This window comes from Drosophila rhopaloa, unplaced genomic scaffold (assembly GCF_018152115.1).
Source record: "Drosophila rhopaloa isolate 14029-0021.01 unplaced genomic scaffold, ASM1815211v1 contig_115, whole genome shotgun sequence".
Classification (NCBI taxonomy): Eukaryota; Metazoa; Arthropoda; class Insecta; order Diptera; family Drosophilidae; genus Drosophila; species Drosophila rhopaloa.
The window spans coordinates 2,152,316-2,169,370 of NW_025334990.1; the positions used below are offsets into that span (position 1 = coordinate 2,152,316).

The 17,055-nt window shown below is 42.8% G+C and overlaps 2 protein-coding genes across 2 annotated transcripts in view; both read left to right on the forward strand.

Annotated features, from left to right (window-relative positions):
- Nucleotides 1-3,307, forward strand: part of LOC108053323 — a 47,332-nt gene extending 44,025 nt beyond the window's left edge. Inside the window, 2 exon segments of the mRNA XM_044457492.1 lie at nt 2-1,460; nt 2,069-3,307. Of these exon segments, the coding sequence (XP_044313427.1) occupies nt 2-1,460; nt 2,069-2,228 (1,619 nt within the window). The 3' untranslated portion in view covers nt 2,229-3,307.
- A 9,710-nt stretch (nt 3,308-13,017) lies between these two features.
- On the forward strand, nt 13,018-16,601 carry LOC108043180 (platelet glycoprotein V). The gene is given in 6 exon segments (XM_017121753.2): nt 13,018-13,095; nt 13,585-14,848; nt 14,908-15,124; nt 15,185-15,447; nt 15,504-16,135; nt 16,138-16,601. Coding segments are annotated over 6 exon segments (2,766 nt in total). The 5' UTR covers nt 13,018-13,064; the 3' UTR covers nt 16,497-16,601.
- Nucleotides 16,602-17,055: the final 454 nt, after the last annotated feature.

Sequence of the window (17,055 nt, forward strand, 5' to 3'; positions counted from 1 at the left end):
GCGGGGGGCGGCAATCCGCTGGGATCGATGGGCAGCCGGGAGAGCCTGCTGCTGGCCAACGAGGCGGCCCACCATGCGGGAGCGGGCCAGGCTCCGGGACCGGGTCACCACGGCAGCATGCTGGTGCACCCCATGCACGCCTCCATGCACCATCATCACCACCATGGCGGCGCCGGCGGCCATGGACCACCATATCCCAACCAGAAGACTCGCATGCGCACCAGCTTCGATCCCGAGATGGAGCTGCCCAAGCTGCAGAAGTGGTTCGCCGACAATCCGCATCCCTCGCGCCAGCAGATCCAGACGTATGTGGTGCAGCTGAACGCGCTGGAATCGCGGCGGGGCAGGAAGCCGCTGGACGTGAACAACGTGGTCTACTGGTTCAAGAACGCACGGGCGGCACAGAAGCGGGCGGAGATGCGCGGCGGGAGCCTGGGCAGCGCGATGAGCGCCTTGGGGCACGCGGCCATGAATGGCTACCTGAGCCAGCATGCCCCTTTGGGGCAGAACTCCAGCAGCAGCGCTGGGAGCCAGCCCATGAGCATGGGCAACCTGTCCATGTCGCACGACTATCTGAAGAGCCCGCTCAGCCTGAAGTCGGAGGACATCGACACCATGTCGCAGCACTCGGACGACATGGACGAGGAGCAGAGCAGGCCGAACACGCCGCAGCTGCCGCTCTCGCTGACCACCCACGAGCGGCACCGCAGCTCGCCGCTGATGGATGAGGACGAGGAGGAGGCGGGGGAGCAGCAGCAGCGGGGGCAGGAGGCCAAGAGCGACGGCATAAATGGCAGCCTGAACGAGGAGGAGCGCCACGACAAGTCGCGGGATGAGCTGCAGGACAACGAGAAGGAGAACTCCGGGGCGGAGGACCGCCACCAGGACACCGATCCCCAGATGGAGGGCGGCTCCAACCTCAACAACAATAACCACAACAACAGCAGCTCGCACAACGACCCCGAGGTGAGCTCCACGCCCAAGCGCTCCACGCCCAAGGAGGAGGACGACGACCTGGACATGGACGAGGACGAGGAGGACAACGAGAACGACGCCAGCCACCTGGACGAGTTCAGGTCACCATCGCCGGACTTGGCCGGCGGCGTGGTGCCGCACAAGGACCAGCTGCCCTTCCCCATGGTCCCCAACTCGATGTTCTCGCAGTCTTTCATGTACATGAGTCACTACATCCCGGCCTTTGGCCAAGCGGCCGCCGGACATCCGCACCATCATGCCGCCGCCGCTGCGGCTGCAGCCGGAATCCAGCCGAACGCCTTGATGGGCGGCGGCGGCCTGAACCTGTCGAGCATCTCGAACGAGGAGCGCCGCAAGCGGAACCGCACCTTCATCGACCCGGTGACCGAGGTGCCCAAGCTGGAGCAGTGGTTCGCCATGAACACGCATCCCTCGCACAACCTCATCCTCAAGTACACCGAGGACCTGAACACCATGCCATACAGGTGAGACCTACTCCTTTATATCCTTTTTTCAAAAAATGTTGAGATTGATTAACGTAAGCACAACCTTTTTTGGTTAAATAAATAAATATTAAACATACTTCAACTACATACATTTGGCCTTAATTTAAAAAACAAACATGAGATTTTGCTTCTCTTCTTCAACCTTACAACATTTACATTTAATGGAACATTTTCTTGAATTAAAAAAGTTTTCTATTTTTAAGAATATTTTTTTAAATTATATCACGACCATTGGCTTGAAATCCAGAGCGAGTTTTATTTTGTATCATATTGAAATCTCGACGGTTTCCTGTCGATAAGTAATTTTGATATTATTTGAGGTGAAAATTTTAATAATTCGAAATCTTTGTTAATATATATTTTTTTTGGTTTTAGAATAAATAAAAAAATATTAAATATGTTTAATAAACTTTGAACTTGTTTGTTTGTTATTATAATGTATCACATTGAAGTGTTGCGAACTCAAAGCATTTTAATAAGAAAAAGTTTCCAATGAATAAGTATTTTTGGTAGTTCTCTTCCTGTACTTTATGACTTACCTAGTTATTTTGACTAACTTTTCCGCTTATTTTCTTATATTTTTTCAGGCAAAAGTTCCCGCGCCTGGAGAGCAAGAATGTGCAGTTCTGGTTCAAGAATCGTAGGGCCAAGTGCAAGCGGCTCAAGATGTCGCTGTACGACAGCAACCAGTGCGCCCAGCTGGGAGGACTCGGCTCCTTTGTGCCCAAGTACGAGGAGCGGGACTAGACTGGACCAGGATGAAAGGCACCCTACCGGAGTTTGAAATCAAAATTAGCAGCATTTCTTCTTGTAAATAGTCGACCGAGAGACACACACACACACACACCCCAATTTAAGCAGCTCAAATCTGCGGCTGCAGCTATGACAAATACTATACCATATACGATAGCTCATAAATATGTAATCCCCTAGTGTAGTCCACTCTAAGTATTATAGAACGAGAACTAACCCAGTTACGCGTTACCAGTTGCCCAGGAGCATCTAGCGAAAATTAGAGCAAATAGATAAAGCCACTTTACGAGTAATTCGATCTTGCATGAACCAGTATGACTAATTTATACCCTATCCAGTATACAACTCTCTGCATCTATTTCTACCTAGTTATTAGCCATTGATATAGAAAAAGGGCGGCACTATTAAAGGCCAGCTCGTTAAGAATAAGCAAACCAAAGAAAGCCAATTTTCGAGAACCGCGATCTGCGATCTGCGATCTGTATATAATGTATGTTATCCTAGGTACGCATTCTTTGAGCATTGTGAATTTTGTTTCGGCTTTAGTTGCATTTGTATCTGCAGATTAAGTTACCGTTTAAGTTTGAGTTGAACCAGTACGTTTAGTTTTAGTTATCCTGCCTTATTTGAGAAGCCCCTGCCCGAGCCTAGCACATATCCCTTTCGATCCATGCACACGGATATCGCATATAGAATGTATAACATACGATTCGTTGCTTTCGAAGTCTTGGTATCTAATACCAACCCCCAAAAGTCCAGAGACCCAATCAGCTTCGGTTCGGATGAAACATGAAACCTTTGTTGCTATCCATCCACTCCACTTCGAACGTTTCGATGGAAACACGTAACTAAATCTACACACTGAAATAAAAATGTTTTATAAATTGTTCCATTAGTTTCGTAAGCCTTCAGATAGATAATAAACTTAATTCAAATAATATTGTAATTTATTGCAAGCATCAATACGCCGACACACACAAATAACACAGACAGACATACAGCGAAAAACATCCACACATCTTTATATATAATATAAATAGAAATATATTCCCCAGCAATTATTAAATGATTAAATAAATACAATTTTAAATGTCAAATTCAAACGATGTGTTTTTATGGCGATGAAAGGCAGTGGGATGATGGCTAAGCAGATAAATGTCTGCAGCTGAGATTAATTCATAATTTCTAAAGGGGCTTAAGTGACTTTGGCAGATTGCAGCCAAATTGAAAATGATAAGAAGAAATTTATATTCCATCAAGTGGAGCTGCTTGAGAATGTTATTGCCATCGAAATGATAAGCTTTTTGAGAACTAAAAAAGCTTTGACTTAGCTAAAATCAGAAAAGGTTTAAGGAAGTCGGATTTTCGAACCAAAAAAAATGGTAGAAGTTCTTAAAAGTAAAGAAAAAGTTGTAAAAATTTTTCCAACAACGATTTTTAAGTTATTTTTAGTAGGAAGATCTTGATTTTCTGGGCAAACACAGTTCATAAATTTGAATGGAATGCGATGCACTATGGCTAGAATGGGCATGGTGATATCCTTATTTCTCATTTTCTTTTCAGACGCCTGGAGCTAATGTGCTGCTGCAGTCGTAATGTGTTTGGCAATTTCTCATATGTGCCAGATCTTTGCTTTATTTCTTTCGCTTTTTTTTGTACTTTTTTGGTAAGTCACTGATAAGCAAAGGGGAAATAAATATGCATATGTACGGCAAACGAAGAAAAAATGGCAATTTGAGCGGCACATTTAGCTTCGTTTCGGCGTGAGTTGTGGCACGGGGCGTATGAGTTATCTGCCTCGCCCGCCTTGCCACTTCTTGGCCGCAGATATGAAACAATTTATTAGCGCCAAAGTTTACTTATTTTCATTTCTTTATTTCGCTGCCTTTGTTACATCCCGCAGACATTCCTAGATAGCGATGTATGTATATTTTTTGGGGGTTGGGCTCTGTGCGGTTACTAAATCAGCAGTCAACATTATTTCTTATTTTTAAGTACACGTGTGGGTGTGCTGGGGATGTGCATCATTTGTTATCGCAAACTTTTAAATTAAAATTGCGGGAAGGAGTGAGCCGAGCCAGCTAGAGTACAAATTTATGGCATATCTTTGGGCGGCAGCATATTGGACTAGCTGCTTATTTATGGATTTCGTAATAAAGTGCGAAACTGTTGCATACTTCTGCGCTGAAGAGAAGTAACGAGATTTCTAATGCATTTAAAGGAAAGTACAAACTAAACTACACTGTAAATCATTTGAGGAGTCTCCCTTCTCGAAACCATAAATATTTACTCGAAATATTTAATTCCCGACCACCAAGCTCCTTCTAACTGGGAAAACCCTCAGTGGGATGTACGAAAATACCGCATAACTTTATCCATTAATTAAAATTGCCAGCACTTTGCACCGCTCGGCGTGGTTGGTTGGCTCACGAATGAAATTACGGCCACGCCCACTCTATAGCTCCAACTGCAGGTCAGAATGGAAGTCGGTGGGCGGGAGTTACTCGGTTTTCGGGCTTTCGAGGGGCATTAAATGTAAATATACATAAACAGGAGGCGAGCGGAAAAGAAAACATTTACATAGTTAACTACGCCGCACTTGCGGCTGCTGGCCAACTTTTGAGATGGCTCAAAGGCGGCTCCTCGGCGGAATGGCAGCATAAATCTTGCTTTCGAAAACTTTTTCATATGGCCTTAATGACGCCAAATGGGGAATAAATCTGAATAATGCAATCATAATTAAGTGCTGCTCAAGCCACTGAAAATACCTGTACATTGAAATATCTATCGAATTCTGCTGGAGATCACTGCGCCATTGGAAGTGCGGTTTGCCAAAAGGAACCATTAGCCATCAAAGACAAGTTTCTTGGCGGCAATTAGAGCGCCCCGAAACAAAAAGGACTCTCGCAATGCCAAAAAGGACAAAGGGGGCGGAGGGGGTGCGGAAAAGGAAAATAGCCCAGAAGGGTGGGACATAAATAGTTTTGCGGCTTTGACTGATACGCGGGGCAATAAAACTAATGAGCGTGCGAGCCAAAATAGTTGACAGTGGTTTGGTTTTGGTGGTTGGTACGCCGGTGGCTTGTTCTAGCCACACACCACCCACCCTTCCCCCCACCCCCCTCGGTTGGTGGTGGCGATTCATTTGCCAAATTGAGTGCGCAAACAAACCGTAACGAAAGTCAAATGAGTATAACGCAAGTCCAATTAAATGGTCATAAGTAATAATAATTCCGCTTTGATTTGTGACATTCACTTTACACGAAAGTCGAGGGGAATAATGTCTGGAAAAACAGGGAAATAAAGGCAGCTCTCCACTCTGCCAGACATCTTCATCTTGGACAAATTAGTTAATGAGGACCTTTGGAAAACGTAAAACAAAAGAAGGCCAGTGATTGGGATGCGTTATAAATTGACCAGTCTGATTAGGTAGCTTATGAAGTCATTTTGGTATTAAAGGCATTTATAATGTATCCATACTTACAAATAATATATTATTAAATCCTTTAAGCTACAAGGAAATGGCAATGAAACAAATAAATTAAAGTATTATGGTTTTTTCTTATTAAAAATTTTTACAACTGAGTGTAAAAAAGGAAAATGCATTCATCATTAAACTTTGTGAATTACTTTTAAAGGAATAAAATGTATAACTATATAATATATTAATTAATATTAACAAAGTAACTGACTAGAAAACATATTAATGGAAAATTAATAAAAATGTAATAACAAATTAAATGAAATTAATAAAAATGTAATAAAATTCAATGATATACATTTTAAACTGAAACAATAATTTCAAAATTTTCCAATAGAAATAGTATTTTTTACTCAAAAGATAATTGTTAATTGCAAGACTAGTCTTTCAGAACAAGTTTCAGTTTAAGAAAACTTTAAAATGCTATCCTCCTGTACCCCAATTAAGGTCATTAAATAATAATAACTTCTCTGGGGCCAGAAGTGTGTCACCGTGAACTTGGAGACTTGGGCTTTCAAGGAGGCTATCTAACAACCCGGGTCAGCAGCAAATGACTACGGCCGTATCTAGATTTTGCCTAAGAATGTGACACGGGGGGCTTAAGGGGACACTTACGAGGGGGTAATTGGGGGAGTGAGCGGCAGGACATGGCCAGGACACCCTCACACTCCGCCCATCCTGCGCCTGCATTGGGCGATTATTATTTATTATCTTAATTACGTCTTAAAATCCCCTGTGAAGCGGGACAGGCACCTGCCTAGGAGAACAGGATGCGAGGGCAGACAGCCCCTGCCACTCGAAATCCCGGCTCCTGGCTCATGTGCTTTTCCGAACCGGCAGGGAAAGTATTTGCGCGGAAAATTGTGCTTTCTTTGAGGGTGTGAGAGTGTGTGTGTGTGTGTGTGTGTGTGGGGCATAACGCACATGCTACCACTCTAAGCCTTCCCTTGTCTTGTCTTGTCTTTCTGGCACCTTATCCTTTCGGCTGCATCCTTCCCCGCTGTCAACTGCCGTTTGTCTTGGGCGCGTAATAAAAAGACTTAACAACGCGAGTTGTTTAATTATTATTTATGACACTCCTCGGCTTTGGCTCGCCAGATTATTGCCCCAAAAAATTGTTGCTCTAGGGGCAAGTGGATGGTGGGGGCTGGTAGATGCACAAGTTAGATTGCCGGCTGCTTGATTTACCGTCTTGGCTGCCAGGACTATTTAAATCAATTGCGGATTCATGCGCCGCCGTTTTCCCAGAAAGCCAAGCCCAAGCTCAATCTCAATTCATTTTCATAAAATCCAAAACTTTTACTCGGCCATAATTTACGATGATAATTATGGCAACTGTGAATTACCCCCCAGGGAGGCTAAGCCAAGGCCGACTGCCGCTGGCCCACATACCACCCACCCACCGTCCACCTCCGCCACCCACTTTCACTGGGCAGGCACAAAAATGTAAAAATGATAATCCCATTGTCAGGCGATAATTCAAAGGTTTCCTTTTATTTCTACTACTGGCCAACGTCCAACAATCAACAACTAAAAGGTGGAAAATATTCCAATAAATATTCTCTGGGGTTTATGATAAATCTCCTTGAAGAGGCCTGTATGGAAGTTGCTTTGTGTGAATTTCAAAAGATTTTACAATCTTTCATCCAATAAACCAAAATGTAATAATTAAAAGTTACTTAGAAAAGTATAACGGCAAATGGTTTTTAGGCGCAGATTAACAGATCAAAAAGATTAATGACTTTTAAAGTTATAAAAATATAAATTTGATTTATTATTTTATTAATTTTGGTTATACCAAATCTATTATTACCAAATCTATAATATTTAAAATATTCATATAATTTTGTGGGATGTTTTTTATATTTTTAAAATATTCTTATGGGAGAATCATCATACTTTTTTGCATTCGACGCTCAGTACAAAGTGAACACATTGTATATATAATATGTAAAGCGCAACAGTTTAATAACCTAAGTTATAAAACAGAGCTGTATGAATTATAATTGTGTTCCATTTAATTTAACCGAAATAAATCTGTAAATATAGTTAGAATTCAGATAACATAAGTTTTTCCATATTTTAAATCAAATTAAAGAGTTTATTAAAAATGTATAAATATGTATATGTATGTATAAATATATATGTAAATGTATAAAATTTACTTATATTTTACTATTGACATAAAAGTTTCAGTAAAATATTAATACAATTGCTAGGGAATAAAATGTTTATTTTGTTAGATTTAGTTAAGACATATAATAAAATTGTTTTTTTAGTTCCTTAATAAGTTCCCTTTGATTTCTTAACATACAAAAATATAAACGAATTAATGTGTTAGGGGTTTTTCATATTTTACGTATACATTCGTCTTAATTTTCTTGGGGCATTTGCTAGAGTGTTTCAGGCTGAGACTGAGACTAAGCCCTGCGAATGAATTATGCTTTTAATTGGAAACGCTTGGCGCCAAACGCTTTCTGCTGATGCCGAGATGGCGTTGCCAAAAAAGATTTGCTCATTAAACCGCCGAAGGACTTTCTGGCCCACTCCCCCCCCTACCGAACCCCTCGATTTTATTTCGCCCCTTGGCTGTCTGCTGGCTGGTGGTGCGCCGCAGGTATAAATTTCATAAAACTAATACGAATTGATTTATGGCATTCTTTGCTGGCCTGGCGAAAGGCTTGGGCTCTTCTTGGTCCTGGTTTTTTTACGCCCCCTTCCCCTTTTTCCTCCCCCTCCCTCCCCCTGCAGATGGCATTCCGGCCTGGCTTTTTAAATCTCGCCCAACCCCTGAAAAGTGGCAGGAGTTGCTATCAGTAGCTGGCATTTGCTCTGGAGTTGGTCTTTGTCTAAATCTTTGCCTGCTGTCAGAAGAAGAAAGTTTTCGGCGTAAGGTGTACTCCTCTCCCTGCCCCTTACCCCTTACCCCTTTCCCCATTCCAAAGCAAAGGGGGTGAGTGGGTGGTTTCGGTTGGCGCGTCTTAAGCTTATAATTCATAAAGCATTTAAGTTTACGAAAATCGAAATTTATTGCTATTCAAGATATTTGCAGCAGCCCAGGAACGTTCTCTTTGACTCCAGCTGAAATCTAGAATGGCAAGCATTAAATGGGAATGTCTTTGGTTCAGCCCACACCCACACCCACCCCGTTTGCGGCATAACTGAATAATAAATATAATTGTCTATAAGGCATTCCGAGCCTGTGAATATGCAAATTGAGGGGTCTACTGCCCCGCTTTATCGCCCCCCTCCCCCTCCCCATTCCCATTCTTCATGTAATGTTTGTGTATCAAAAATGGTACTCCTTGTGACGTATCGTCCTGCAGATAGAAGCAAATTGTTTCTCTCCATCCCCGTGACAATAAAAAAAAGGAATCTTAAGGCATACAAATATAATCAAAGCCCGGAATGCGAGGTCGTTTGTGGGTGGCTGGAGTGTGTGGCCCACATTTTTCTGATGAGGCCGATTAGAAGAGCCATAATGGCAGGGATATCTTTATGACATCTGCGGAAATGCTAAGCTAGCAGGCTAGCAGGATGTCGATGGCCAAGCCTCTAGTGGCACTACGTGTCCATTTCCCACTCGCCAGGACATCCTGACATCCTGACATCACCTGAATTCGCATTTCCCTTATCAGTTCCCCATTTCTTGCCGCCTCTGGCAGATGGACAGTTGGGCAGCTGGGTGTTTGAGTGTTTGAGTGGGTGGTGTGCTTATCTCGCGACACCGCAGCTGTCATTCAACTTAACTTTAACTTTGACTGCACTACGGGTGGTATCTCCGCTTTCCCTGCTCCCGACTTAACGCTCCGAAAATAAATAAAAAGCACTTCATTTCTTATTAAAAAATCGCTGGAAAATGCCCAATAAAACGGAGCGAAGGCCGCGAGAGCTCTAAGACAGCCCAGATTAGACGGGAGAAATTCAGAATCAAAATCAATCCATTAACAAAAGCACACAAAGGACCAAGTCCTTGGACCGTGCGGCATTAACTTGTGATTTCAACTGTGCGAATTCCCAACGTCGGCGATGACTTTGCATCGCAGCGGCCGCTAATTATCCCACGGAGGGATGGCGAAGGGGGGGTTTGCGGGTCCGGACAAAAGGCGTCTCGGCAACAAAGCCGTTGCGCTTCATTAAAACGGCAAGGACACGCTAAAAGAGATAGAGATGGAGAGAGTGAGAGAGAGGGCAGCCTGCGCATCCCTGCTCATTATCCCTTGCACTTATCCTTGGTAACCGAATTCAAATTTTGCGCCCCACAATCGTTTTCAATAGTGAACAGTTTTTGGAACAGGGGGGGGGGGATGGTGCGTCGTATCCTGACGAGCTTATCAGTCGCGGCATTACGCTGACTTCTGCATTCTCCTTGGATGTCTTTGTTGAACTCCGCTCCTGATTTCCCCCAACCCCCGAAAGCTGCGCATCAACTTATTTCTATTTGTATCGTCGCTAACCATTTAAAATCATTTTCTTTAAACGCTCTATAGAGGATAGAAATGTGGAGGAGTACATCTGCTGTGCCTTTTATTATCAAATCAGTAATGTAATAATAAATACATTTTCGTTTAGGAAATTCATATTCAGAAAATAGTTATACTGTAATATTTTTATAAACTTTATTTTGGAACTTATCATATATAATAATTTTAAATTACTTATTTTTACTCATTTCAGCATTTGTTAACATAGCTTAAGTTCTACAATTATATTTCAATTACTGTAATATTTTTATAAACTTTATTTTGGAACTTATCATATATAATAATTTTAAATTACTTATTTTTACTCATTTCAGCATTTGTTAACAAAGCTTAAGTTCTACAATTATATTTCGATTATTGTAATATTTTTATAAACTTTATTTTGGAACTTATCATATATAATAATTTTAAATTACTTAGTTTTACTCATTTCAGCATTTGTTAACAAAGCTTAAGTTCTACAAGTATATTTCAAAAACAACATTTTTATATAATATCTGTAAGCTTCATTTTAAGAGTATTTAAATTTCGTTTAAACTTTTACAACTGCCCCTGCTTTTTATATTCCTCACGATTCGGATGTTTCCTGTTGCCTTTCCGCCCTCCACCGTAATCAAGCCACAAATATGTTGCTGTCAACACGTCAGTGTTGGGACTCCTCTTTTTATTTGCTCCCTGGGAAACCCATTCCCATTCGTCTTATTTTTCATTTCGCACTGCATCTTTATCGCGCTGTCGTCTGAGGCGTCGTTTCTGTTTTGCTCACGCTTCATTACAATAAATCCGGTTACGGGTGTCTGCAGCTCGCTGCTGCACTCCGTCCGAATCCTCCGCCGGGAACGGGTAATTTTAATGCCCTATCAGCTCCAGCTGGAGCCGAAGTGGGAGTTGTCTGGCTCTTGGCCCGGATTCTCCATTCGAACAGTTGCACTTCACCGGGTGACAAGTTTATTCAGTCTTAAACGACTCCATTTGTTGCCATCTCGTAATACTCACGGTTGATTTGTTGACATATGCTGCAAGAGTACTTAGTAAATTTAAAAAATGAGTTTAAAATGGAAAAGAAAACAGAAAAACCAAATTGTTGGACTTTTGGATTGAAGCTAAAAAGGAAAAACGGATGTTTTTACTAGCTGTATTATATAAATTGTAAACAGAGTTATATTCTGCCACTTCTAATCTTATCTTAAAGAACAACTTCTTGAGAATATTTCCGAAAATTTTCATAGAGATTTGAGCTGTAGAAAAAAAGTTACAGCGCTCCTAGCCGCGCGCCTCGTCCCCGCCCAAACCCAAACTTGAAACTTTAAACGCGAATATCTCGAAATGGTTTTTTTTAAAAATGGCTTTGCGGTGATATGGATTAGCGAAAAACTACTGAACCGATTTTCTTCAAATTTTTTTTTAAATGTTCGTAATGAATTTTTTTAGTACTTGAACGATCGTTTTTTCATGTAAAAATTTTTATTTCGCCGAAATAGATTGTTTTGTAAGAATTTTCGCGTCCAAAAACGTCATTTTTTGCATTAAACGTTCCAGTATGCACAAAAAAAAAATTTTTTTAAAAACGTTCGTTCAAGTACAGGATACTACTTTAAACTAATGAAATATTTTTATTTTTTCGGTATCAGTTGACCCATTTGTCCTGGGGAATTATCACCGCAAGGCTCTTTTAAAAAAAAGGCGTTTAAGGGAAACAGCCACACCTTAAAAACTATTAAATATTTTTTCAAAAATTTTTGCATAAACATTGTCAACAATCTAAACTTTCAGAAAATATAATCATTCATTTAATAAAAACAATAGTTACATACATAAAAAAATTCAAACTTTCCTATTTTTTTCGACAAAAAAAGGTATATACCCCCTTAATGACAATATTTCTAACTGTTTTTTTTAGAAAATAATATCAAACTTTTCTGAAAATCAGAAGAGGTTAATTTCTTTCTAAAAGAATAATTGAAAAATTTTTATTTCATAAAGAAATGACTTTGTTACATTGTTATGTTAGAAACGCTTTCTTTTATCTGTTAAATCATTTTTAACGAATACAATATACCCTTTTACTCCTCGACCAATTTTTATAAATATCGCTATATTATCATTTTCGTTTTAGAGTAGAGTTGTTTAAAACTCCCCGAGACTATTAAACCACTTTATGAAAAGTAACTATCAAAATTTAAATTTTTAAAAATTTTAGTATTCATTAATAAGGTTTATTTAAATAGGAGTTCTCTAACAACACCATTACCAAATTTTACGATTATTATTTTAGAAATAAAATAAAATTATTCTTCTCTAATAGGTTTCGGTGAGCAGAATTAAAATCTTTATTTTGAACATAATAAACCTTAATAACATGGTTAAGAACTTTTGTTTCATTTTGTTTTTGCCATTCGAATATTTGGCCAAGTGATATTTTGAATACTATACAATTTTGAAAGATCTTTGTTATTCAAACAAAGTACGACGACTTTTTTTAATACAAATGTTATTTACAGAAACAAAGGAAATGATTTATTCTTAATCTTTTTAACAACTTTGAAAACAAAAATTCGTCTGTCTGTTATAGAGGTTTAATAATGATCTCAATCGTAGTGCAATAAAATCGAGGCCAGATTCGGGATCAGCACGCCGATAAGTCACAGTGTTATTGGAGCCCTTATTGAATACTCCAATGTTTTCGGAAATAGTTCGGTCATATTTTTATAAAAACCTTATTTTAGTATTTTCAGAATTCCGTTGCCAACACAGTTGCCCGGGAAAAACACTATTTGCGCACTTTGCCACACTCCCCATTGCCCCATGCAAACGGGTGGCTTATCAGTGGCTTATCTTATCAGTCGCAGTGGAAGCCGATGCCGAATGCCCGATTCCCGATGCCCGCGACCAGCAGGTGAGTAATTTTCCTCAGTCGGACAGTATTAGACCAGCAGTTGCGCGCAGACCCTCTTGAAAAACCCAATAAAGTAGACCGGAATTCCAAAAATTTAACCACAAAGTGAAAAATGCTGAGGGCGTGGCTGCATCGGAGTGGCAGTCAAAATTCTAGAATCTGTTATTAAGTTTCGAGAGTGCTCAGTTCGACTCGGAGCTATTCACCCCTTTCTTCTCTGTTTGGGTGCTCCAGTTTTGTGACTGATAAGATAAGCGGAGTGCAGTCCGCAGGGGAAATACGAGCGGCAACAATTCCACAGGTGAATAAGTCCGAGCTGATTGTGACGTCACTAGCGCCTTGAAATCGTCGCAATTTCAAATTGCGTTTAAGCAAAAACCAGAGACAATAAGTAGAAAACAAAAAATAGTGTCCCGATAGGGATCCAATTGAAATGCATGCGCAATAAAGCGGTATCTCGAAATTAACCCAACTTCGTTTACATTGCAGAAATGAGAATCGCTTTGGTTCTCCTGCTCTTGGGGATCATCTCCTCCAGTCGGGCCATTAATTGTCCTTGGCCCTGCCGTTGCACTTGGGTGGTGGACAGTCTATATGCGGACTGCTCGAGAAGGAGTCTCGAGACCTATCCTGATTTCGATGGCATTCCCGTGGAGCACTTGGATCTGTCGGGCAACAAATTCATGGAGTTCCCTACCCAATATGCGGACATAGACTCACTGCTCTACCTGGATCTCTCCAACAACCACATCGCGGGCCTTGGGAGTAAGACCCTGATTGGGTTCACTTCCCTGAGAACTCTACTGTTGGCCAACAACTCGTTTGCTTCGTGGGAAGCCCTCAGTCCCAATGAGGCCTTCAAATACGCTCCTAGCCTTAAGCGTTTGGGTCTGGATGGCAACACATTGGGCACTTTTGGCACTGGCGAGAGCTTTGAGATGCTCGGCAGTCAGTCGCTGACCGAACTGGACCTCTCCTCCTGTGGGATTTCCAACCTCGGCGGCGACCAGTTGGTCAACCAGCTGCCAAGTCTGGAACGCCTCAATCTGGCCAACAATAAACTGGTTCAAATGGCAGCCTTGCCCTCGCGAACCCTGAGGGCACTCGACCTGAGCAACTGCAGCATTCGGGATCTGCCAGGGTTCTTCCTCGATGCCATGCAAAATCTGGAGGCCCTGAACCTATCCCGCAACACGGAACTCCAGTTTGGCAGCCTCTCAGATGATCCCGTACTGAGCTACATGTTGCGCCGCTTGGATGTGTCCTACTGCAACCTGGATGATTTAGAAATCAGTGGCTTGCCGCAGCTGTCGGAGCTGCGACTGCGGGGAAATCTCCTGAGAGTGGTGGATGCCAGTACCTTTGCCAACAACACCATGCTGGAGGTGCTGGATCTCTCCGAGAACGTGATTCGGGTGATTGGCCAAGATGCCTTCGCCAGTCTGAAGCGTCTGAAAGTGCTGAACCTGGCCTTCAATGAGATAGCCCGTTTGGACAGGAATGTCGTACGAAACAACGACGTGCTGGTGGACCTGAACCTCAGTCGGAATGTGCTGCAGAAGCTGACCAAGATTGTGTCCAATTCGGTGCGCACCTTGAACATGAGCTGGTGTGAAATCGGCTCTATTGAGAGCACAGCATTGTCGAGTCTCTCGGCCATTCAGAAGTTGGACTTATCCAACAATCTAATCAGTGATATACCCACCTTTATGAGATCGGAAACGTTGCAGCAACTTAATCTGGCCAACTGCAGGTGGGCATTGCCTTTATGGCTCATTAAGTATTGGTCAGTAATTGGTTTTTTAATTTCAGGCTAAGTACTGTGCGCAACAACACCTTCAGGGAGTTCCCCGAGCTGGCGGATCTCCATTTGAATGGCAATCGACTGACGAGTCCCATTCCCCCAAACTATTTCGGGGGCAACAAGTACCTGGATCAGTTGTGGCTGGGCGACAATCCCTGGATCTGCGACTGCCACAGTCCGCTCTTTGTGGAGTTCTACGACTATTTAACATCTAAACCAGCTAAGGTTTGTTTGCTCTGTACCATAGACTTTATCAATTTCATGACTTTCATTTTATTCCTAAAGATAAAAGATGGAAACCACTTGCGTTGTGCTGCTCCTGCCATTTTCTATGGCAAACTTTGGGAGTTTGCCTGTGCGGATGTGTGGATTGTGAATGCCAGGAGCAGTAGTACTGGCGAGAAGGCCTGGTCGGTTATAATGATCACCCTTTTGGGACTGGGTGCTCTGGTCCTGGGATACGCCTGTCTGCAGAAGTTCCTGAGGAAGCGAAAAATCCGCGACAGTGAAAGGGAGTTCGAGGAGCACGAGGATGAACTGCGTCGCATGTAAGGGGAACCCCTTCGCTATTTAATCCTAAAAGTATTAATGTCTTCCCCACCAGTCGCAATCTCAACGACCGCATCCTGCTGGAGGACGCCACTCCTAGTGTGCAGCACGCCCAGGAGATCAGTCTGCTGCCCTCCTACGAAGATGCCCTGCGAATGCCCAAGTTGGTCAGGCCGGTGAAGTCGATGATGGATCTCTCGGGGCCCGAAAGAGCCCGCAACTCCCGGAAACTCAGGCGATCACAGACCCATGCCGAGGGCGATGGCTCCCAGTCGGAGGCGGAGGAGGGACTGCAGCTGGACAGCCGGCAGCGGTTCCGCAGCGTGGAGATGCTCTCGAACCGGGACAAGGAGAGGACCGCCCAGTATGGACCCTACCGGCGAACCGGGTACATGGAGTACAATCAGTCGGGCAGCCGTCGCTTCAGCATCGAGGACTCCCGCTTTCCGGCGGCCCACTTGAAGACCCAGAACCTGCAGAGTGCCGAGCAGATTGGCAACTTCCAGAGCTACGAGAACAGTCCCTACACGAAGCGCAAGCCGAAGATCGCCGAGATACCGCCCTTCAAGCGGGTGAATGTGATGGCCGACAGCGTGGAGTTCCTCACCGATCCGGAGTACGAGGATGTGGCCCTCAAGCACCGCAGTCCGTTTGCCAAGAGGAAGCCGAAGCCACCGCTGCCCCCTCCAGTCTGAAGGTCAGTGCCCAGGTGTACACGCTGCAACAGAGTCCGGTCCTGGAACTGGATCCCGCCATCGAGGACTACTTCAGCGCGGCCAAGAAGCAGCCCTCCTCGTCCACCATTGCCAGCGATTTCCAGGAGCTGGACGAGCCGGAGCTGAAGTCCCTGCCGGATGACAACCGGTCGAGTGTCTCGCGATCGGACGCAGAGCACGACTTGGAGCGGGGAAAGCGCAAGAAGCGGAAGAACTCGGCGAGTCGGCGGGTCAGCGGTGGCTTCACGGCGGCCAACGCCGGCGAAAGTTCCTCCAGCGACTCCGAACAACATGCTTTGGTGCACAAGCCCATGCGAGAGACTCTATTTTAGGCCCACACAGCACACACACACTTATTGTTAGTCATACCCGACCTGTTAGCATATCCATAAGACTATTTAAACGCACAACCAAATATACTGACATTTCTGAAAGTTCTTGTTGAGTGGAAATAGAATTAGTTGGGGAGAGGGAAGAAATACATTTTGGTTTTTATCTGTCATCATTCGATTTCTTGATACAATAAAAAATAATAAAAATCAATAAAATAAAAATAATAACATTTTTAAAACACTAATTGAAACATCGACTGGATAGGGATCCGATTTGTAGGACAATGTTGTATTAATCCTTAAGAAGATATTTTTTATTATAAAACTTTCCTAGCCATAGAAATGTTTTTTAATTCGTTTTTGCCTAAGACACAAATATTTCAATTTTCTTTTCAATTTAATAGTAAGGCGATAGATACCAATTTGTTTAAATAACATTCATAACCAACAAGGCACTCTTCTTTACTATAGAAGGTTATTGAAATCCTAAATAATAAAATCCCAAAATACGACGATTTCTTACAAATTTTCTTATAGTTTGAGGAACGACGCTTTTTTT